The sequence below is a fragment of the Eptatretus burgeri genome, chromosome 9, assembly GCF_056783735.1.
Source record: "Eptatretus burgeri isolate ZD-2024b chromosome 9, Ebu_testis_v1, whole genome shotgun sequence".
Taxonomy (NCBI): Eukaryota; Metazoa; Chordata; class Myxini; order Myxiniformes; family Myxinidae; genus Eptatretus; species Eptatretus burgeri.
The window spans coordinates 736803-757828 of record NC_140969.1 but is presented as its reverse complement, the minus strand read 5'-3'; the positions used below and the strand labels follow the sequence as shown (position 1 = coordinate 757828).

The following is a 21026-nucleotide window of genomic DNA, read 5'->3' as shown; positions in this document are numbered from 1 at the left end:
GGAAAATTATCGCTTCCAAAACATTCAAACGAATTTATAACTATAATGTGTGTGTAATATGTGTATTATGTACATATGTGTAGAGAATCGCTCTCAGCCCACTTGTGTTTATCATGGTGATGGACCTGGTAAGCAGGAAGGTGAGCTTGAGGGGTAGTATGGGTAGGATATTGTATGTGGACAATCTGGTTGTTGTGGTGGAGAGTGGGTGGGAGATGCGGGAAGTAATGGGGGAGTGGAATGAGACATTTGGGAAACATGGGCGGAAGATGAGTATGGAGAAGACTGAGGTGATGTGGGCCGGGCAGCAGAGGAAAGAAAGGAATATCTGGTTTGAGGCGAAGGAGAAATATGGAAATAGGTTTGAGCATCTGTGAGGAACAGTAACTGAGGATGGTAAGTACGAGGCAGAGGTATGGAGGATTCAGGTGGGTGTGAATGTGTGGTGGAAGATGGAGGAAGTAATGGCAGACAAACATATGAAGAAAATTGAAAGGGAAGGTTCTGATGTAACGTGTAACGCCGGCCTACCTTTCCAGTCTGGGGATGGTGGCATTGACAGAGAGACAACAACAGAGGCTGCAAGCATGTGAGAACAACAGATTGTTTGAAATGAGGATTGCGGGAGTGAAGAGGGAGCACAGAAGGTGGATCGATGAACTGTGGGAGAAGATTGGTGTGCAGATGAGTTTGATGGGGAGATTGGTGAAGTGCCGGCTGAGATGGGCTGGACACTTATTGCAGATGGGGGAAGCAAGAATGGCAAAGAGAGCAGATAGGTTGAGGGAGCAAGGTGGGAGGAAAAGAGGTAGACTACAGTTGAGATGGGAGGATTGTGTGAGGAGGGATATCCATAAGGTCAGGGTGGTTGGAGAATGGAGAATGGAGAGAGTTGGCTGAGGACAGAGGGAGGTGGAGGAGTATCGTGGTCCAGGCAGGGCAGAAGCTTGGTGCCAACAGACTTCACCCCTTATAAAGGGAAGAGGAGGAATGCAAGAATAAAATATGTGTATAAATCACAAGTGTGTGTGTGTGTGTGTGTGTGTGTGTGTGTGTGTGTGTGTGTGTGTGTGTGTGTGTGTGTGTGTGTGTGTGTGTGTGTGTGTGTGTGTGTGTGTGTGTGTGTGTGTGTGTCAGTCATGATTCATGTGTGTATGTGTGCATGTGTACGTACTGCCGCCACCATTCGTCATCTCCACTCACAAGTATCTAAGACCGAGTGGAGCCTTCCCTGGTCCAGCCATCTTCACCCGAGCAAGGAACCACAGCTTATAGACCAAGCTGTCTCCTTATCCATGCTCTGTTTAATGGAGCTTTCCCCGGTCCTGAAGCATCCTTTTTCATCCCAGAAAGGAACCATGTTCATGGACCAGCCGTGTCCTTATCACTGCTCTGCTTCCCCTTCTATCCCCGAAGTGGTGACTATGTAGACCTCCCTTGTGACCTCCAGGGTACGCCCGGTCTCGGTCTCTTCCTTCTTGGTCTCATTCTTCCTTGATGGGATACAGTCGACAAAACCCAACAAGCCGCAACACTAGGGTGCCAGGCCGCGTCCCAAACGTTTGTCGATCGGCGCAACTCCGGGCGTCCCTTGCATGACCCCCTGCCCTGCCAAAGCTGTCGCCCCCGGCTTGGTTCTCGCTCCCATCAAAGTCATTGTATTCAGTGCAGTCCTGGATCCCACTGAACGCAGTCACATGCGGACGGAACTTAGGGAAAAAAGGGAGTCGCCAAAGCTCGGGGTGTGTGTGTGTGTGTGTGTGTGTGTGTGTGTGTGTGTGTGTGTGTGTGTGTGTGTGTGTGTGTGTGTGTGTGTGTGTGTGTGTGTGTGTGTGTGTGTGTGTGTGTGTGTGTGTGTCGTTGGTTATCTCCATTTGTGGGTTTAAGCAAATGAAATGAAGTCCTCCCAGGACTCAAAGTATCCATCTTCGCTTCGGTAAGGTACAGCATCACAGTTCATGGACCAAGCTGTTCAACTTTGTTGTTCTCAGAGTTTTGTTACGAGGGTTCTTTTCAGGATAGTCACCGACCGAACCCCGGACTGCTTCTAATTGTAGTTCGTTTGTGGTAATATTTCCAGGGATGGTTTTCAAAATCTCAGTGAGGTTCTTCTTTATTATGCCTATTTCTCCAATTATCACTGGTGGTGCAATTTTGACGCTCTTCAGCTTCCACGATCTCTTGATCTCATGTTTGAGGTCCTGGTATTTCGTCATTTTCTTGATTTCTGCATTATTTAAACCAAAATCACTCGGTACTGATACCTCAATCAGCAATGCTGTCTTTTCCTTTTTGTTCTTGAGAACAATGTCCGGTCACAAGGATTTGTTTTCTATGTTTATGCTTGATGGGATCATCAGGTCGTACGTGAGTATGATGTCTTTATTTTCAATGATTGCCCTTGGTTCGCTATATGGCAGTGGCAGAGTGGCAGTGACAAGGAATAACTGATTCGATTTTGGTGAAGATCCGAATCCGAATCCGGATAGGATAATTTTTTTCAGTGATTCTTCACCATTGAGAGATGGGGCCAAAAACTATGCATCGCATGATATCTCAAATAATTGTGGACTTGTTATGACAAAACTCGGTGGATGAGTTTGCGAGGTGACGAGAACAAGTCGATTCGATTTTGGTTAAGGTCCAGATTCAAATACGACCTTTCAGTGGGACACAAAACATAAACTGTTCAGCCTAGCGGAGGTATGCGCTCCACTGAGTGCCGCTCCGTTGCACCAAGTATCACTTCTATGAGTAATTTTTCATTTTTATATTTTCCTGCTCTTTTGTCGTTCTCCCAGTTGTTGGTGTATATTTGTTGATATTTCTTTTTACATATTTATTTTGTCTTTTTCGCAATTGTTGGGGCTGTATTTGCTGCTCTTTCATTTTCCTGTGGGGTCGGTATCTTCTATTTGCACCTGGTTTGGGGAATTCCTTGCAAGGTGAGTTAGGGATACTTTTTAAGGTTTTGTTTGTTTACAAATTAAATCCGATAGGCTGTTGAGACTTTCACATACTCAGCTAGTCCTACACTCGTCGCTCTATGCACCTGGTTGAGTTCCATCAGGCCGCTCCTTCCCTCTCGTCTCGGCAGGTTGTGTGTGTGTGTGTGTGTGTGTGTGTGTGTGTGTGTGTGTGTGTGTGTCTTTTCTCACAGGTGGCTGAAGGAATCTTCATCAAACTTTCAGAGGTTCATTCGTGAGTGCTGCAGAGTGTTTTAGGCCAATTTTTGAAAAATAATTGGATTTTGTGGGGGGGGGGGATTTTTGTTTTTTAATCGCTCTATCATACCTATGCCTTTGTAGCTATGTGAAATGTAATATTAAATGATTTGACAAAGATAACATTGATGTTCAACTACTGTGTCCAAAAGGAAGCAATTCAAATTAATCATTGAACAATTGTAGAAATGAGGAATTACATTCACTTTGGACAACAACATGAGCAGGATGGGCAGCATTTTGGAAAATTAAATAATGTCATGAAAAGAAAACTGCCTCTGTGTCTGGGAAGGAAAGTTTACAGTCGGTATATTGCACCAGTAATGACATATGGCAAAGAAACATTCTAACAAAGATGATGACGCAGATATTGATGACAGGAATAGAAACGTCTGCATCCGACAAAACAAAAGGTGGCAACATCGACAAGGTCCTGGAAGCAGCAGATGTAGACCAAAGATCAGATGGAGAAAAGAAATTGTACCATTTACTAGATCCAATGGCTTCAAATTGCATTGAACAGAACAGAATGGACCACGTTGTGGAAGATCTTGGTCCTGCATTGTACCAAATTGCTGCTCAAGTCAAAATAGCATTGTGTGCTGTTCCATCATCGTTTAACAAGATGAAGATTTCACAGTTGGACGATGAATCCTAGTTTTACGTTCAGTTTGAAATGAATTGGTTATTTTCCTTTCATGTCATTGCGGGGTTCCTCATTATGCTGAAACAGGGGCAGGTTCGCATGGTTTAGTGGATTTGAGAACACAGAACAGCATTTTTTTTGGACAAGATCTTGGCTCATGGAAGAGCAAGTTGTGGTTTCCATCATTTGCAAACTCATCACGGACCAGGATTCAATTTTTGACCTGCCCATTGCATCATTCCCAGCGAGTGTGGCCGGCCTTACCTTCCCTGTACAGGAGGGCAGGGATTTAGAAAGGAGCCAGAGCACAGGCACCTTGTGGCCTTTTCATTTTTAAAGACAGAAAGGAATCGTTAATCAAGTAACGCCCACTGGTTTATATTTGCAGAAGGGACACCCGGCTTAGTGGTTCACCAAAGGGACATTACACTTATTGATGTAACGGCCTGCGTGTGGAGCACCTGGATCTCAGTTTACAGTTGGGTCGGGGTTCAAACTGAGAGGCTGAGACGGCTGAGAGGATAGCGCACGACATCTGAGTGATATTTATGATTCACTAGTTAAGTTCATGGCTTCTCTTCAAAAACTAATCTTCACGTAATGTGATTTTACTCTGCAGGTATCCAAGATTACAAGAAATTGTTTGTTTCATTTGTTTGGCACTTTAAAACATTTTTTGTCTGTCCTATATAGGGCACCGTTTTAAAAGCATTTAATTCCAACACTTATCTCTGATTGCTGTTAAAAACGCTTGAAAGCTTTGTGATGACATCATCAATGGCTAAAACATGCATTTCTAAATGGTAAACTTGGACCGTGTGGTGGTATTTACAACCTATCAAGTTTGTTTTTTTGGCAGAAAAGGTTTTGTTTCCCTATTGACGATGTCTCGGCTGCAAAGTCAACGCAATATTTTGGTACGTATGGAGTTATGTAAAACCTTTTTTTGATGACCTCTGCCCACGGAAGGTGGACAGAGGTTATGTTTTCATCCCTGTCAGTCTGTTTGTCTATGAATAGGATATCTTAAAAAGTTGTTCACGGATTCGGGCGAAATTTGGTAGACATGTTGGGTGTGTGACAAGGATGAATCGATTCAATTTTGGTGAAGATCTGGATCCGAGAATATTTTAATTTTTAAAGTGATTCTTCACCATTGAGAGATGGGGCCGACCTGATATATAGCGTGATTTTTCAAAAAGTTGCGGGCGACTTGTTTAGGTGACAAGAATAAGCCCATTCGATTTTGGTGAAGGTCCAGATCCAGATCAGGTCTGCCGGGAGATACAAAACGTAGAGTGTGCAGCCTGGCGGAGATATGCACTCTGACGAGCGCCGTTCGATGCTTTTGTTGTTCTTATCATGTTTTGGGTAATCAATGCATGGAATTTGAGAGAGTTTGTGGGGTTTATAGTTAGTTTGGTTGGGGATCGACAAATTTATTTTTGAAGTGTTTTTTCCCTCCTTCCATATCAACCCAAACCAAAAAAATTTAACCAAAAAAAACTAGTTTCGCTCTACCATGAGCCTCAATGGCTGTATAGAAAAGGTCAGTGGTAAGAATTTGAGAATGAAAACGCAGACTGCACAACATTGACTTGCCTTCATGCAGACCATGTAAACCCCGTGCACTGTCACTTGACCTGGCTCGACAGTGGGTGTCAGAGGCCGGACCGAGCACGCCACACCCGCCACGGAGCACCGCATGCATGCACGGCTCGAGCTGCCTCGTGCCCGAACCTGCGGTCATACTGCGCGTACAGCAGCGGGTTCACACAGCCATTGGCAGAGGCGGCCAAAACCGCAAGGCGACTGCCCCAGGCGCTGTGTTGTTGAGCCATGCCCATTAGCTGCGCAAACGTGAGTGCGAATGCGGGGGTCCAGCACAGCACGTACACAACCACGGCAGAAAGCACAAATTTGGTGGCGCGGCACAGCGAGCTTGGGTGGCCACTCCTCTGGCATCCCCTTCGCATGAAGTGCTTGCAGGCGGACACCACATGGCATGCTGTGATGGACAGCAATGGAATGAGATATGCAGCGCCGAATGTGGACCAGCTCCAGACGTCCCTCCACCACCAGGCTGGGCGAGGGGGGGACAAGGTGCACACGTAGCCAGGCCCACTACCACGTGTAGTCGCCATCAAAAGCACAGGTGTTGTGAGTACGAACGACAGCATCCTGCGGCACAGCAACACAGATTTGCAGTCTCCCACATGATATATTTATGATAACAAGGGAAAGGTTTCTGTCAGAGCAGTTTGACCTGGATGGCCAGGGGCTTGGTGAACAGGTGAACGAACAGAAAAGGCAAGAGCAGAATAAAGTCAACAAAAGATTGCAAAGTCCCCCAACCTGCCTATATTGGGAGCATGAAGCAGACCCTAAGACTCAGCTTCATGACTTGATATTCCAATAACACAGAGGGTCTTAGATACTAGGACCTCAAAGGAGGGGTGGAGGGGCTGCAGTATGTGAAGCAGCAGCACCACTTCACAGTGGAAAACCATAATCCATGTCGTTCTGATCAAGTCTTTACACTCCAGAGAAGTCAGTGGTAGCAGCCAGCTTGGACATGTGATCGGCCCAAGACAGGTTATAGCTGAAGCTGAGGCACAGGAGCTGCAGAGACGACTTTTCCTTGAAACTTACAACATAAATACATTAGGGGCTTGGGCGACAGGTACAATGAGAATAGGGTGTTTCTTGTACTAAGAATACATGTTCTCGATAGATCACCTGTTGCTTTATTTTCATGAGACTGGCAAAAAGGGATAGTTAACTGTCCTGCACAGTCATTAGTCATCTGCATCGTGATGTACTGGATACCGAACACGTCATCCTTACTATAATTCACAGACCGGTATGTGTGTGTGTGTGTGTGTGTGTGTGTGTGTGTGTGTGTGTGTGTGTGTGTGTGTGTGTGTGTGTGTGTGTGTGTGTGTGTGTGTGTGTGTGTGTGTCACGCGGCGACTCTTGCAGTTCTGGGCCTATTACATCCAGACTTGCTACATAGGATCAACATGACCCCAAATAATGTATGGAGGTGTTTTTATCTTTGCCAGTGGTCTTGACAAGGGGGTGGTGGGGGGGGGGGGCGATGGGGACGCAAGTTCTCTATGTAAATGTATCGTGTGGCGCCGCTCCAGTTTATTACAAGTCTCCACGTTTTCTGGTGTAGTGAGGTGTTTTGAATTATAAGCAGTAGGTATGTTGTTGCTTCATGCACATAACCCAGGTTTTTTTCCCCCTCTATGCATAGCTGGCAGTTGCCTATACACCCCCCAAATAAAGGTATGTGTCAGAAGAACGTGTTGCATGTTTTGAACAAGATAGCCCGTAGGGCGGGTACTCTGCTAGTTTATGTATAATAAAGAACAGGACTGGGCCCAGAATACTACCTTGATGAATACCAGCGTTTATAACACTGGCTGACTTCAGCTGATCACAAGGCTGCAGATCCGGTCCTCAAACTCCTCCAATGGCAAGAACCTTTTTACCACAATAACTAGTCAAAGTTGTGCATTTTAATTTAAAAAGAGCTATGTGTGATATTTAAACATTTCAAATGTAATAAAAGGTTGAACACAGTAATGCAAAACAAACGATAAACCGCCCCCTCTCTGCTTCCCCAGCATCGGCATTCCACATCGTCTGCCTCCTCTCCCCGCTCCCCCACCCCTTTCTAGGTCACCTACTGTTTGTGTGGTATGAGGAATAGATCTGTGTCATATGAAAGATAAATCTTGAACGGTTTTTGAAATGTTGCATGCACAGAAGACAGTTTCCGAGATGGTTGCCATGGCAACATAATTCAGCCAATCACAGCCATGATTGAAAAGGTTGAGATAATGTCACCAGTAATACACATCTACAACATGATAATCTACAATATGAAAGGTAAATGTTCAACGTTTTTAATTACGACATGTCACAGGTCTACAAGAGCTCTGCATGGTGGTGGTGGTGGTGGTTGTTGTCTCCACCACCGAAGGTGGTTGGAGATTATGTTTTCACCCTTGTCTGTCTGTCTGGTCGGTTTGTTACCTGGGAAAAAAAAAATTTGGACAAGTTTGTTGATCGCTTCCGTTCTTTGTCCGTCCGCTCACCTTTAATCACCAACAGGCTACAATTTTAAACTTATCTTCACGAAACGTGACAAAATGGTAGAGTTTTGGTCCGACAGAATCCTATTTATTTTTGAGGTCAAAAGGTCATCATAGGCCAAAGGTCAACATCGTTTCATCTGATTGACTTGAAATTTAAAGAGGAGTTGCACATTTGGTCATTTAATTCAACCAACAATTATTTTTAAGATCAAATTTGTGTTATGGATTTTGCAAGTTTCGTGCTCTGCACGACATCGTTGTCTTATTTAATTATTATATTTCTCATCTCTTCACTCTATATCTTATTGAGGCAAAGAGGAACTTTGTCTCCCAAGGGACACTGAACACCATTGACCAGAGTCGCAGGACCAGGGTTAATGACAGAGCTGAGCTGTTCAGGGAGCTGAGGCGTAAAACTGTACGTGCGCTGTGGGAAGACAAGGAGGCATATGTGCGAGAGATCTGTGAAGGGGTAGAGCATCGTCTGATACGAGTGATTCACGTCCTGCTTGCAGAGGAATTTTTGCATTGCGTTCCTCCAAACCTGTCCATCAGTGTACTGCAGTTGAGCGGAGGGTTGTGACCTCTTGACAGAGGAGTCCTCTGGCCACCAGGCCAGTTACTTTGAGCCGATGTCTCAGGCTGACACACTGGCTGTTAAGTTGGATGTCAGGGGTATAACTATCCCCATTGCTGACCCTCCAATCAACTGTGAACTACCTTCATTTGTGGAAACACAGGCTGCGGCTAACCAGTTGAAGGATCGTCAAGCTCCTGGGATATGTGGCATCCATGCTGAACTTATCAAGGCTGGTGGAAATGCTCTCCTGGTGTTGTATGCAGTTCTCTGCTCTGCTTGGAGCACAGGCATCATCCCAACTGACTGGAAAAAGAGGCCTTGTTGTCCCTCTCTGGAAAGGGAAGGGTGATCGCCAGAACTGCAACAACTACCGAGGGGTGACGCTGCTCTCAGTGCGGGGCAAGCTCTTTGCTCGGATAATTCTTCAGAGCTTCGCCACCATCTACTCGAGCACAAGCGCCAGGAGCAATCAGGCTTTACACCAAAAAAGTCAACGGTTGACTGTATCCTTGCTCTCTGGGTCCTCACCGAATGCAGATGAGAGTTTCGGCAAGGGCTGCTCACAGCCGATGTTGATATCCACAAAGCATTTGATTCAGTGAATCACGATACCCTCTGGGGGATTCTCGGTCTTCACGGAGTACCACCAAAACTGATCAATCTGATTTCTGAACTACACTCTGGTACTGAGAGTGCTCTGAGGTGTCGTGGTTCCATCTCCAACTTATTTCCAGTTGTTACTGGAGTTCGTCAGAGGTTTGTATTGGCCCCAACACTCTTCAACACTTGCATGGACTGGAGTTTGGGGAGGATGTCAGAGAGATCAAGCTGCGGTGCATCACTTGGTAATGTCAAGATCTCTGAGCTTGATTTCACAGATGATAGTCATCCTTGCGGAAACACTGGATATCCTTGTCGGAGCCCTCGAAGCACTGAATGACGAATTGGAGCTTGTGAGATTCTGGGTTTCCTGGGTCAAAACAAAGATCCAGGCTTTCATTGATATCTTGGATGCTGCCATCTTGTTTACCTTTTGTGGTGAGGATATTGAGGTCACAGAGAGATTCACTTACCATGGCAGTGATATTCATGTCTCCACAGGTTGTGAGCCAATAGACATCTGGTTCAGGGTGTCATGGTCAAGAGATGTCTGGGTCGGGATTGCGCAGTCATGGACTCCCTGGATCATGGGGTGTGGCACTGTCGGTACCTGTGCATGAGGATGAAAGTCCGAGTCTTCAGGTCCTTGGTGCTTCCAGTCTTGCTCAACAGATGTGAAACTTGGACTAACCAGGAATCTGAGACGGAGACTTAACTCCTTCAGTACCAGGTCTCGTCAGAGAATCCTTGGCTATCGCTGGTCAGACTCTGTGTCCATCGAGCGGTTGCTGAGAGAGACTCAAATGATATTTGTTACCTGCATAGTATGTGAGCATCAGCTGCGGCTGTGTGGACATGTGGCTCGATTTTCTGATGCTCATCCTGCTCACCACATTCTCTCAGCAAGGGAGACGACTGGACGACTGTGTGCCTTGTGGTTGCAGCATGTTGATCGGCATCTCAAGGAGATGGGGATGGCCAGACAGAGGCCCCTGGAGTACTGAGAGAAAGTGGACGCTGCGACGCGCTGCTCCAGCACATGCTCCCATACCTAACCTAACCTAATCTAGACAAGACGGCTGTTCCAGGATCGGGCTCTCCAGTACAGTAGATTAAAGAAAAATCGTTCAGATTGTGAAAAAGTGTGAAATTTGGCATACATGTCCAATTTATATGTTCTTTCATAGAAGAGCAGGACACACCTGATCAGAATACATTTACGGCCGCCATCTTGAATTTCAAAATGGCCGCCACCGAAAATAATATTTTACGATATCTCGGTCACCAAGAGATCCAGCAAAATGAATAAAGAGTCTAATCCAATGTTTTCACACACAAGGAATCCAATAAATACACTGAAAATGCTCTATTGTCAGTCTTTCTGCTTTAAAATGACAGATGCACTGTCCCAAGTATAGTTCATCTGGTCTAGATAGAGTTATGATGTCAATCTGTATGATAACATGTTCCTGCACAATGGCAAAGTTCAGTGCATGGGAGAGATTCACAGAAACATTTGCATGGTGGTCTGCATGCCTTTATGCAGCCGCATTTGATCAGCTCTGTGCAGGATTTGGCCGCCTCGGCAAGTGCTGTCCAGAAAGGTATCCGCTGTTCAATGTCGTTCTTCCTCCATCCCCAGTCGCATGGGCTTGGCAACTGCTGATTAGATATCAGCGCTTGGCCCCAGATGTGTCCTGCTTGGTGTGTCGACCTCTTGATATGTTCCGTGAGGGCTGCCTTTGTGGGGGGGGGGGGGGGTAGGCGATCTATTTGTCTTCCTTTCGCGAACAGAAGCTTCCTTGCCTGATTCACCTCAGTGCATTCACTGGTTCTATCATAAAGACGAATGACGAACCTTTCCAGTTGACACACATTCTCATCTGAGACTGATGAAGGCTCTTGGGATAAACTCAAGAAAGTGTCCATACCATTACATCAGGGAAATTGGTCCAGGTGTCCCAAGCGGTTTTCTTCCCAATACCACTGAATGACGACGACGTGTCACAGCCAGTGAAGGCATGGAAGAACAGAAGAGCTTTGGCCTTATTTTCACTAAGACTGTTTGCAATCGTGTGAGCCGGTATTAACCTGTGGTGTTTCTTAACTCCATATGCAACCCATAGTTTGTCAAGGGATAAAGCGTGAAATATGGCAATTGCAAGGACAACAACGTTAGTGTCGACTGACCTGATCAGGATTCTGTGATGGCCATTTTGTGCACAATGGAGAGCATGCAAGAATAACCTCATATCGGCTTCTTCATGGTTGCATGGAGCTTGAGAAGATTCTATGTTGCACTCTTGGGAAGAGATGACATTGGTATCTTGTGTGCTATATAGCTCCTTCTCTTGTGTGGATAACTTAGCGATGCACTGTGACAGGTAATGATACAGCTCACTCTTATTTTGGTCCACGCAAAGAAAGCTCTGCCAGTTCTGCGGAAGTGGCGTAGAATTTGTGACAATAATGCGGCTCCCCCTTCCCCTCCTCTTTCTCTTTGAACTCTTCAAACTGTTGTCAATATACCGATCCCATATAACATCCAGACGTTTTGTGTTTTGCAGATTTCTCAGTACATAAGGCAAGAACACATTTTCAGCATAGTCTCCGAATGTTGAGCAGGACTTAGGAAGCAGCATATTAACTATAACAGATCCATCGATAATCTTGGCATCTACCTCTGGTGGACCATACTCAGAAGCCGTTTTAGCAGCCAGCTTGTCGAAACATCCAATAAGGTCTGATTTAGTACACTGCCTCAGTTCTCCCATGTCTGATAGAGAAGGTGGTGATCCCTCGTTTTCATGACTGAATAATTCATCATGTCCCCTTCTCGGGACTGACAAGATATGTACATTCTGCCAAACAACTCAGTTGCTTTTCAGAGTCCTAATTTGGTGTGATGTTCTGGAGTGTTTTGAGGGTGAAGTCTTGTGTAAGGGAGCCATGTTGTTCTTTGGTATGATGTCTGAAATTGGTTTTACTCGCTGCTCCAAGCGTTCAGCAGCATATGCCTCATATTTTGACTTGCCATTTGCTTCCACATTCCTCAGCCTAAAGATTGCATCTTCTGTCATCACCTCCTTTGTGTCCAGCACAACCAGATAATTTGTATCTTCTGTGAAGGGATTACCTAATTCTTCAAATGTTGCAACCACAGCTTTGACGTGTTTGGCAAATTTCAATTGAGTGGATTGTCCTTGATCATGGTGCTCTGTAGATATTGTGGAAGTAATTCCAAATGAATTCTCAAACTCGTCGATGATTCGAGCCACTTCAGGACCAGCTATAATCCACGTGATCAAAGCAGAAGTATTATATCAGTGATTCCAATCACACCGCCATCTCCTTTGATGTGATCGTTCATCTGTTCATGGGCTTGGTCCATAGCCATAGTAAAGAAAGTGTGAGGTGATCTCTGCACCACAAAGTTACCCTTCTCAAATTGCTCATGAACTGACGGCACTTGCTGACGAAGCTGTACCATGTCCTTGATATGGATAGGGAGCCATCTTGCATAATTTGTATGATCCAAAGAAAACATTGATGGAACAATTTGTCCAAGGCACTGAACGTATAACTCAAAGTTTGCTTCACACAGAGAATGCACAAATTGCAAGAGTAGAAGTTCAAGATCCAGAACCAAAGCCCAGTATTGGAATTGAGGAACTTCACTGCAATTGACTTGATGCCAAGTTTCAAAATCCATTGTGTCATCATCTGGCCTAAGTGATCTGGCATATGTGATGTACGCCGACTTCCGAAGGAGGTCCAAAGCTGCTGCCGTTACTTGGTGTACATAGCGAGACCTGCTGACATGCGAACCCTTCAATATATCATCAGCTCGACCAGAGGTTGTGACTTCAGACTGCACAAGAACTGCTGTCCATCCGCTACCACTGATTAAATCTCCGAGTAATTTCAACACATTCATCTCTCTGTGGAGACCTCCCATTACCACCACAAATTTATCCTCGCCAAAATGGTCTGACCATGCCCACTGGATTTGTTTCGCAATGGAATATAATCGCTGATCCATGGTTATCACAGGTATTTGATCAGGGTGCAAATGCTGAATCGTCCTCGCCACGAGACGCATAGCATGTTCTATCATATGGCGTATGTGCTGGCGTATGTGCTGGTTCTGTGAACAAAGGCATCAACACAATGGGTGACACTGGTCTGATCTCAGCTGATTGCCTATTGGCATGGTAAGCTGCCCATGAGACAAAGTCTTTGGTATCAAGTTCCGTCTTGTTTGATACAAGTTCTAACATTGCACTCAACCAGCCGTCTTCTTTCTCTCTGGATGCAGACATGACGCTTGATTCAGCTTTTACTTGACCTGCAACAACTGGTGCATACAAGTCAGTTTGTGGCAGACCTGCTGGTCTTCTGAATATTGTGACGTCCACGGGACTTGAACAGTCCCGCTAACGTAGAATGAGCCGAAACGATGGAGGCGGTTTATCCTTTACAACCCAAAGATGGCGGTTCTAATCGCTCTACCGCAAACGGAACGAGGAAGGTGGCACGAGTCGCTTTTCACTGAGTTAATGATGTTTATTTCTCTAACCAGAAATAATAAGACTCGGCAAGAGGAGGGATCCGGGGCGATTCGACGGGATGGTGGTGTGGGTTCGGGCGTGGGGAAAACACAGACAATTCCAATGAATATACAAATCTCAAACCCTCTAAGACGCCAGGTACACACACACACACACACACACACACACACACACACACACACACACACACACACACACACACACACACACACACACACACACACACACACACACACACACAACGTAGCTGGTCCTGGTGGTCAGGCTGGCCCGTGGTGCGGACGCAACAGTCCCTGGATTGGCGCCGGACGAGCTGGCGTTGCGCTCGTCAGGGGCAGGAGACACCGTGGTACTGTCGACCTCCTGGTGTCGGCCCAAGTCCGCTCATAGCCGCCAGGGAACCAGTTCTGGCGCCAAGTTGCGAGCAGGAGAGGGAGGCAGGTCCGCCCGCCGTTCGACCCCGTACTCAGAGCCAGCAGAACCCCAGAGCCAACCGAGCTGAGGCACGAAGAACAGCAGGGCCTCGAGACACGATGAAAACCAGGATCGAATCAGCGCAACAACACAGCACGCTCCCAGCACAACAACCTCCACCAAAAACGGTTTTTCTGTACCGATCTTCTTCCTCCTCGCCTTTTCCCCGAACAGAGCCTTTTTATCCTCGAGTCCTCGTCACTTCCAATCGAGCCGTTTTTATTGGCCCTCCGCCATCGCCTTCCGCCAATCGTGATCACGGGGCGGAGCCATCTGCAGCACTGTCCTGTGACGTCACGGCAAGCCTCCAGGGAATTCTAAAAGGGTTTACACAGACACACTTACCCTATCCCGTCTCCCTGTCTAATTACGTGACAATTATCATTTCCCCCTTAAAGAAATGGACATTTACTGGACAACTTATCACCACTGAATTGCTACTTATTACATTGAGATCCTGGTAAACTCGAACAGCATGGCATACCTAATTAAACATCCTAATTACCCTTTGAATGCATACCCCCCCTCAAACATAACAATATTCTACCGGCAAGAGAGACGCTACCAATTAAATTGGATAAAGCCATTTCTACACGCTCATAGCATTTGGATATCAAACAACGAGCAAACACTTTTAAGTATTTAGTTGTTTATGAAAGGGCCTCATTTCGATTTTGAAGCAGAAAGACTGAAAATGGAGCATTATAAGTGTGTTTATTGGATTCCTTGTGTGTGAAAACATTGGGTTAGACTCTATTCAAGTGCTTAGGCCTCTTGGTGACCAAGATATCGTAAAAATAGTTTTCGGTGGCGGCCATTTTGAAATTCAAGATGGCGGCCGTAATTGTAGTCTGATCATGTGTCTTCTTCTTCTTTCGGCTGCTCCCGTTAGGGGTCGCCACAGCGGATCATCCGTATGATCCGCATAGTGATTTGGCACATGTTTTACGCCAGATGCCCTTCCTGACGCAACCCTGGTCGCCTCTTACGACACAGGGATATGGTACACCTATTTTAACCGGGGTATACACCGGCCCAGTATACTGGTACTCACTTTGCCGACCTCGGAAGGATGACAGGCTGAGTCAACCCCCTGGTGTATTAATTCAGTGGTCCAACGGGGCTTGAACTCAGGACCTTTTGGATCCCAAGCCGCTGCCCTAACCACTGCGCCAACACCAGGCTATATTGTGGTCTGATCATGTGTGTCCTGCTCTTATATGAAAGAGCATATAAAAGTAGTCATTTGTACCAGTTTTCACACTTTTTCACATTTTGAATTATTCTGGTGAAATGTTGACTTAATCTACTGTACTACTCCCCTCCAATACTTTTGTTCACAGTCTTAATAGTTCGCTCCCGGTAACTTGTCTTCTCTGTGATCAGAAGGACTTGTTTCATGCTTATGTACAGTGTGGTAGACGAACCAAAAGGCCTGGTGTTGGCTTAACGGTTAAAGTGGCTGGTTAGGATCCTAGGGTCCTGAGTTAAAGCCCATTGGGCTGTTGAATTTATACCAGGTATGGTTGATTCAGCCTGTCATCCTTCAGAGGTCAGCAAAATGAGGACGAGCATGCTGGTAACAGGGGCACTTCATCATCAGCACAGCCATGCCCCCATACCAAGTAGCAGTGGTGAGGCACCATAGTCATAACCAGTTGACAGCATGAAATCATGCCACCATGATAAGTGGAAACTAAATTAAAAGAAAAGTAGACCAACTCCTCTTTTGTTTATTTTTTCTACTTGAACATCTTTTTCACCTTCTTTCAGTTATCTTTTTCCTTTAATTTACGAGTTTATATTTGGTTTGTCTTTTCGGCCCACATGTAGAGATGCGAGTGATCTTAATTTTCTGGTTGCTCTTACAAAATATGCCATAAAAAATCTAGGAAAATCAAAATAGATGGTTATGGCTTTTTTTTGTATACCTTGTCGAGGCTCATAAGAGAGCTAATACACAATGCACAGCAAGGGGGGGGGGCATGAGACAAGAGGGGTGGGAGTGCGAAGGACAAAACAGTGGGGGAACAGAGACATTAGGAGATCTGTGGAGGGTAGAGGGATGGGGTGGGGAACATGGGGAATACAATATAGACATTACAGGGACTTTCAGGAAGGAAAGCAGGGAATTTGAAGGAGGTGGGTTTGGGGTGGATTAACAGGGGTAGAAGAGATTGAGGATTTGGATGGGGGATGATATGTGGTGGTGAACAACTGTTTTGAAGGCATGGAGGGAAGAATGGGACTGAACAGAGTGAGGGAGTTTATTCCAAAGGCAGGGAAAAAGAGGAATGAAAGAGTGAAGGTGAGCAGTGATTCATGATTTTGGTAGTTTTACCAGAAGGGGGTTGTTGGCGGACCTTGAGCGCGCTGTGGAAATATGGTGGAGAAAAATCGCAGACACCACAGCGGGGGGCGAGACCGGAGAGGAGATGGAAGAAGACAGAAAGATCACTGACCTGCCTGAGGTGAGAGAGAGAGAGAGGCCCAAAGACTTGGCCTCATTGTGGGAGATGCCAATGATTCAAAATGCCTTGGTTTCCACAGCGTGAAGCCGAAAAAGGTGGGAGGCAGGAGCACCAGCCCAGAGGGGAGAGCAGTACTCCATCAGGCTGCAGACGAAAGCTTTGAATGTGGTAAGGAGCTCAGGTGGGCCAAGGAAGGACTTTGCACGACGGAGGATTCCCAGTCAGCAACTGGCTTTGGAGGCCAGGTTGGAAATGTGGCTTTCCCAGGAAACATCATGGCCGATAGTGAAACTCAGAGGCTTGAAAGAAAGGACTTCTTCCAGAGGATTGTTGAGAAAATGGATGGGGGGGGGTTCCAAATGGTCCTCTCAGAGAGACCTCGTGAGAGTGTGAGATTTGTCTGGATTGAAAGATATGTTCCACGTGTTGGACCAGTTTGTGATTTTACCCAGATCTGCAGTGAGTGAAGAAGCTGCTGCTTACCAGACTGAGGGATGACAGATGGGACGGCAGAGGGTAGAGTCATCAGCAAAGAAATAAAGAGGATTTTCCAGAGAGTCGGAGAGATCATTGATAAAAACCAGAAAAAGAACAGGGCCCAGAACGCTACCTTGAGGAACTCCAGCCTGGACAGGAAGAGGGGATGAAAGAACTCTATTTCGGGCCACACGGTGACTGCAACAGGAGAGGAATTCTGCGAGCCATGAGTGGAGATGGCCTTGGATACCACAGAAAGAGAGTTTGGTGAGCAGGGCAGGGTGCCAGACTGTGTCAAAAGCACACGATATGTCTCGGGATATGGCTCTGATTTCATTTCGGGCATTGAGGACCTCCATCCATTGTTGGGAGAGCAGAAGCAGCATATCCAGGGTAGAGTGACCTTGGCTGAAACCAAATTGATGATCGCAAATCAGGCCATTGGAGAAGAGGAAGGATTTAATGTCTGAAGTGATGATGGATTCCATAACCTTGCTGATGATTGGGAGAAGGCTGATTGGTCTGTAGTTGCAGGGATCTGTTTTTGCACCTTTTATGCAGGGCAGTGATGTTTGCTGATTTCCAAGCAGATGGCAGATGACCTTGAGCAAATGAGAGGGTGAATAGAACAGAGAGAGGGTGAGCAAGAGCAGAGGAGCAGGTTTTTAGGACACGTGGGCTGATGCCGTCTGGACCGGTTGCAGAATTTGAGTCGAGGTTTGACAGCAAGCTGTCCACCTTGTCAGGAGAAAAGGACACAGAGTACAGGGACAGTTGGGTGTGACTGGGTAAGGTGGGTAGAGAAAGCGATGGGTGTTGGACACAAAATTTCGATGCAAACACTGAGTTTAGGCATTCAGTCTTTCACGTTTCACGGCTCTGATGTTTTTTCTATTTTCAAAGGGTTAGTCTCAGCATGACTCAGGTTTGAATTAGATTTTATCTTTTTGAATAATGAAAACGTTAAACTCTTTGAGAGAAAGTGGTGTATTGGCAATGTCTTGTGTTTTGTGGATAATTCAAAATTTATAATGACTTTATAATTGCCTTGAAACTGTGATATATATATATATATATATATATATATATATATATATATATATATATATATATATATATATATATATATATATATATATATATATATATATATATATATATATATTTCTCTTCTTGAAAAATGTTTTTTTCTCCTTTTTTTTCCTCTCTCCTCAATTGCTTGTAAATATGTATTATACTGTATCCTTAACTCCACTAATTAAATGGGGTTCAAAATTCAATTCTCCCTCTCTTTCTCTCTCATTCAATTGCTAATTGTGGCCCAACTGTCATCTGGCAGTTCATTGACTTTTTTGTTGTTTTTTTCGCTGGTCACCTCTTCCATGCGCCGGAATTTTGTGTCCAGGAAAAAATATATATTCCATTTTAGTTTTCGTTTCCGTTTGTGGCACATTCATACAAACTCTAACAGTTTCATCAGAATATAGAAACCATGTTTTCCCTGATTAAAAGAAACGATCATCACAGTTCTGTTCCATCTCTTTTACATCGCAAGCTTTGCAGCTGCAATGGTCCATATTTTAAAGAAAACTAATGAGAACCAGCAGAACCACAGCTCAGCTCCAACAATTGATTCACAGTTCATGGCATGCCAAGAGTACTTTTGCAGCTACATTGCAAGCAACTACATAAGCAAACCATCATTACTGGATTATCACCAAACCATTATGAGAAACACAGAGTGGGGATATCAAGAGGACAACCAACTCGAGGTCTTTTTTTTCTTTCAAAAAAGCCAGAGGCTCAGAAAACCCAATGGCTCAGTCACGAGGTGACCTTTCTCAGGGACTAATGCAGACCATATGCACTCTGACCTTGAATGCCCTCATGGAGGAGAGCATGCTTGTGATAGAGTACAAGACAAGGGAGCCATTTCAGTATCCTCCATTATGGTTCCATAAAACAAGATCTCACGTGGATGGTCTCCTTTTTTTTGTTTTTCAACTGTGCAGGAGGGTTGTAATAATTCCACAATACACTAATAAGATTTCAGGAGCCAGTCAGCCAGACAGAGTCAACATGACCGTGTTGATTTGTAATTTGGTCAGGGAATCATGACTTGCTGTACAGTAATATTACAGACCACCTTTTCCAGTGGCCAGTGTCCTCCAATGCACCAAGGACATGACAGTGATGGCTTTATATATCTGTCGACATAGAGAATAGATCATGAACCCAAAGGACTGATGGCATGGCCAATTCATTAAAATCTTAACTACATTCCCTGGAAAACCAAATTTGGTTGAAACAGGCTGGGTTCTTCAAAAAATAATTGGAACGGAAATGTATTCGTCATTGCACAAGGTCTCAAGTTGATGAACTGGACAGGTGACCTGTTGTGTTACCAATCTGGAACACCTTGTGTAACCAACCAAGGACCTAGTGAACTATACGCACCATATCAAGATGCTCAGAGCCCAGGCGAGTCCGCTGGTCCTAATGCCGCGCGAGCAGGCTCGGTGGTGCGATACCAGATAGCGATCGAGACTCAAGATGCTCAGGATGTAGACCCGAGCGAGCATGATGAGATAACGGATCGAAAGCTGCAACTTGCACAGCAAGCTACCAAAGGGCCAGCCAGTTGTAGCCACGGCCACGGCACGGAGCACGTCTGTAAAAGCACCAATCGAGTCGAGAACCGCTTGATTGAAAAGAAAAATCGCAGTAACAGTCTTCAGATCAGAATAGCACAGGTTCAGCACCACGTGTGCTGTGTTTCCCACGATACCGCCCAAGCACAGCAGAGCCAAGATCGTGGCTGTGGTGGGAGAACCGCCTGCTGAGACGTCCAGGAGCAGCATGTTTGGTTAACCCACTGCGGTGCTGATTTTCAGGCTCTCGAGGGTCTCACCTGCAGCAATGTGAACTCTGTGTGTCGTGGAACGAGAGCCGGCTTCAGCATCTGCACACGGACTTGAGAGTGGGAAGTGTCACGCTCAATTGGAGCAACCAAGATGCTTTTAGGGGAACGGTTGGGTGAGCTGCTCCCCGCACCTCCTTCTCCACCCCCTTCCTTTTCCCCACCCACAGAATGTGTGAGTCATCCGAGCGTGCCCTATCAGGATTATGCTCATTTGGAAATTTGTATGAGCAGAGTGTTGCACTGAGATCAATAAAAACTCTTCAAAATAAAAAATATATATTTGATATCGCACTTGTTTGTGCTGAAATCAATAAAAACTCTTCAAAAGAAAAATATAATCAACACCGCTCTTGTTTGTGTGTGCTGAGATTAATAAACTCTTCAAAATAAAAAATATAATCAACACTGCTATTGTTTGTGCTGAGACAAATAAAAACTCTTCAAAATAAAATAATATAATCAACACCGCTCTTGCTTGTGTGTGCTGAGATTAATAAACTCTTCAAAATAAAAAATATAATCAACACTGCTATTGTTTGTGCTGAGACAAATAAAATAATATAATCAACACTGCTATTGTTTGTGCTGAGACAAATAAAATAATATAATCAATACCGCTATTGTTTGTGCTGAGATAATTAAAAACTCTTCAAAATAAAAACATATATTTGATATCGCAATTGTTTGTGTTGAAATCAATAAAAACTCTTCAAAAGAAAAATATAATCAACACCGCTCTTGTTTGTGTGTGCTGAGATTAATAAACTCTTCAAAATAAAAAATATAATCAACACTGCTATTGTTTGTGCTGAGACAAATAAAATAATATAATCAACACTGCTATTGTTTGTGCTGAGACAAATAAAATAATATAATCAATACCGCTATTGTTTGTGCTGAGATAATTAAAAACTCTTCAAAATAAAAACATATATTTGATATCGCAATTGT

General features: G+C 45.0%; 1 protein-coding gene across 1 annotated transcript; it reads right to left on the bottom strand.

Annotated features, from left to right (window-relative positions):
- Positions 1 to 1740: 1740 nt before the first annotated feature.
- On the bottom strand, positions 1741 to 20266 carry LOC147019403 (delta-type opioid receptor-like). Its single transcript, XM_085893843.1, has 2 exons — positions 19610 to 20266; positions 1741 to 6051 (listed from the first exon to the last, which is right to left on the bottom strand). Exons 1-2 carry the CDS (start codon positions 20011 to 20013, stop codon positions 5532 to 5534), a joined length of 924 nt encoding a protein of 307 aa, XP_085749969.1. The 5' UTR covers positions 20014 to 20266; the 3' UTR covers positions 1741 to 5531.
- Between the last annotated feature and the right edge of the window lie 760 nt (positions 20267 to 21026).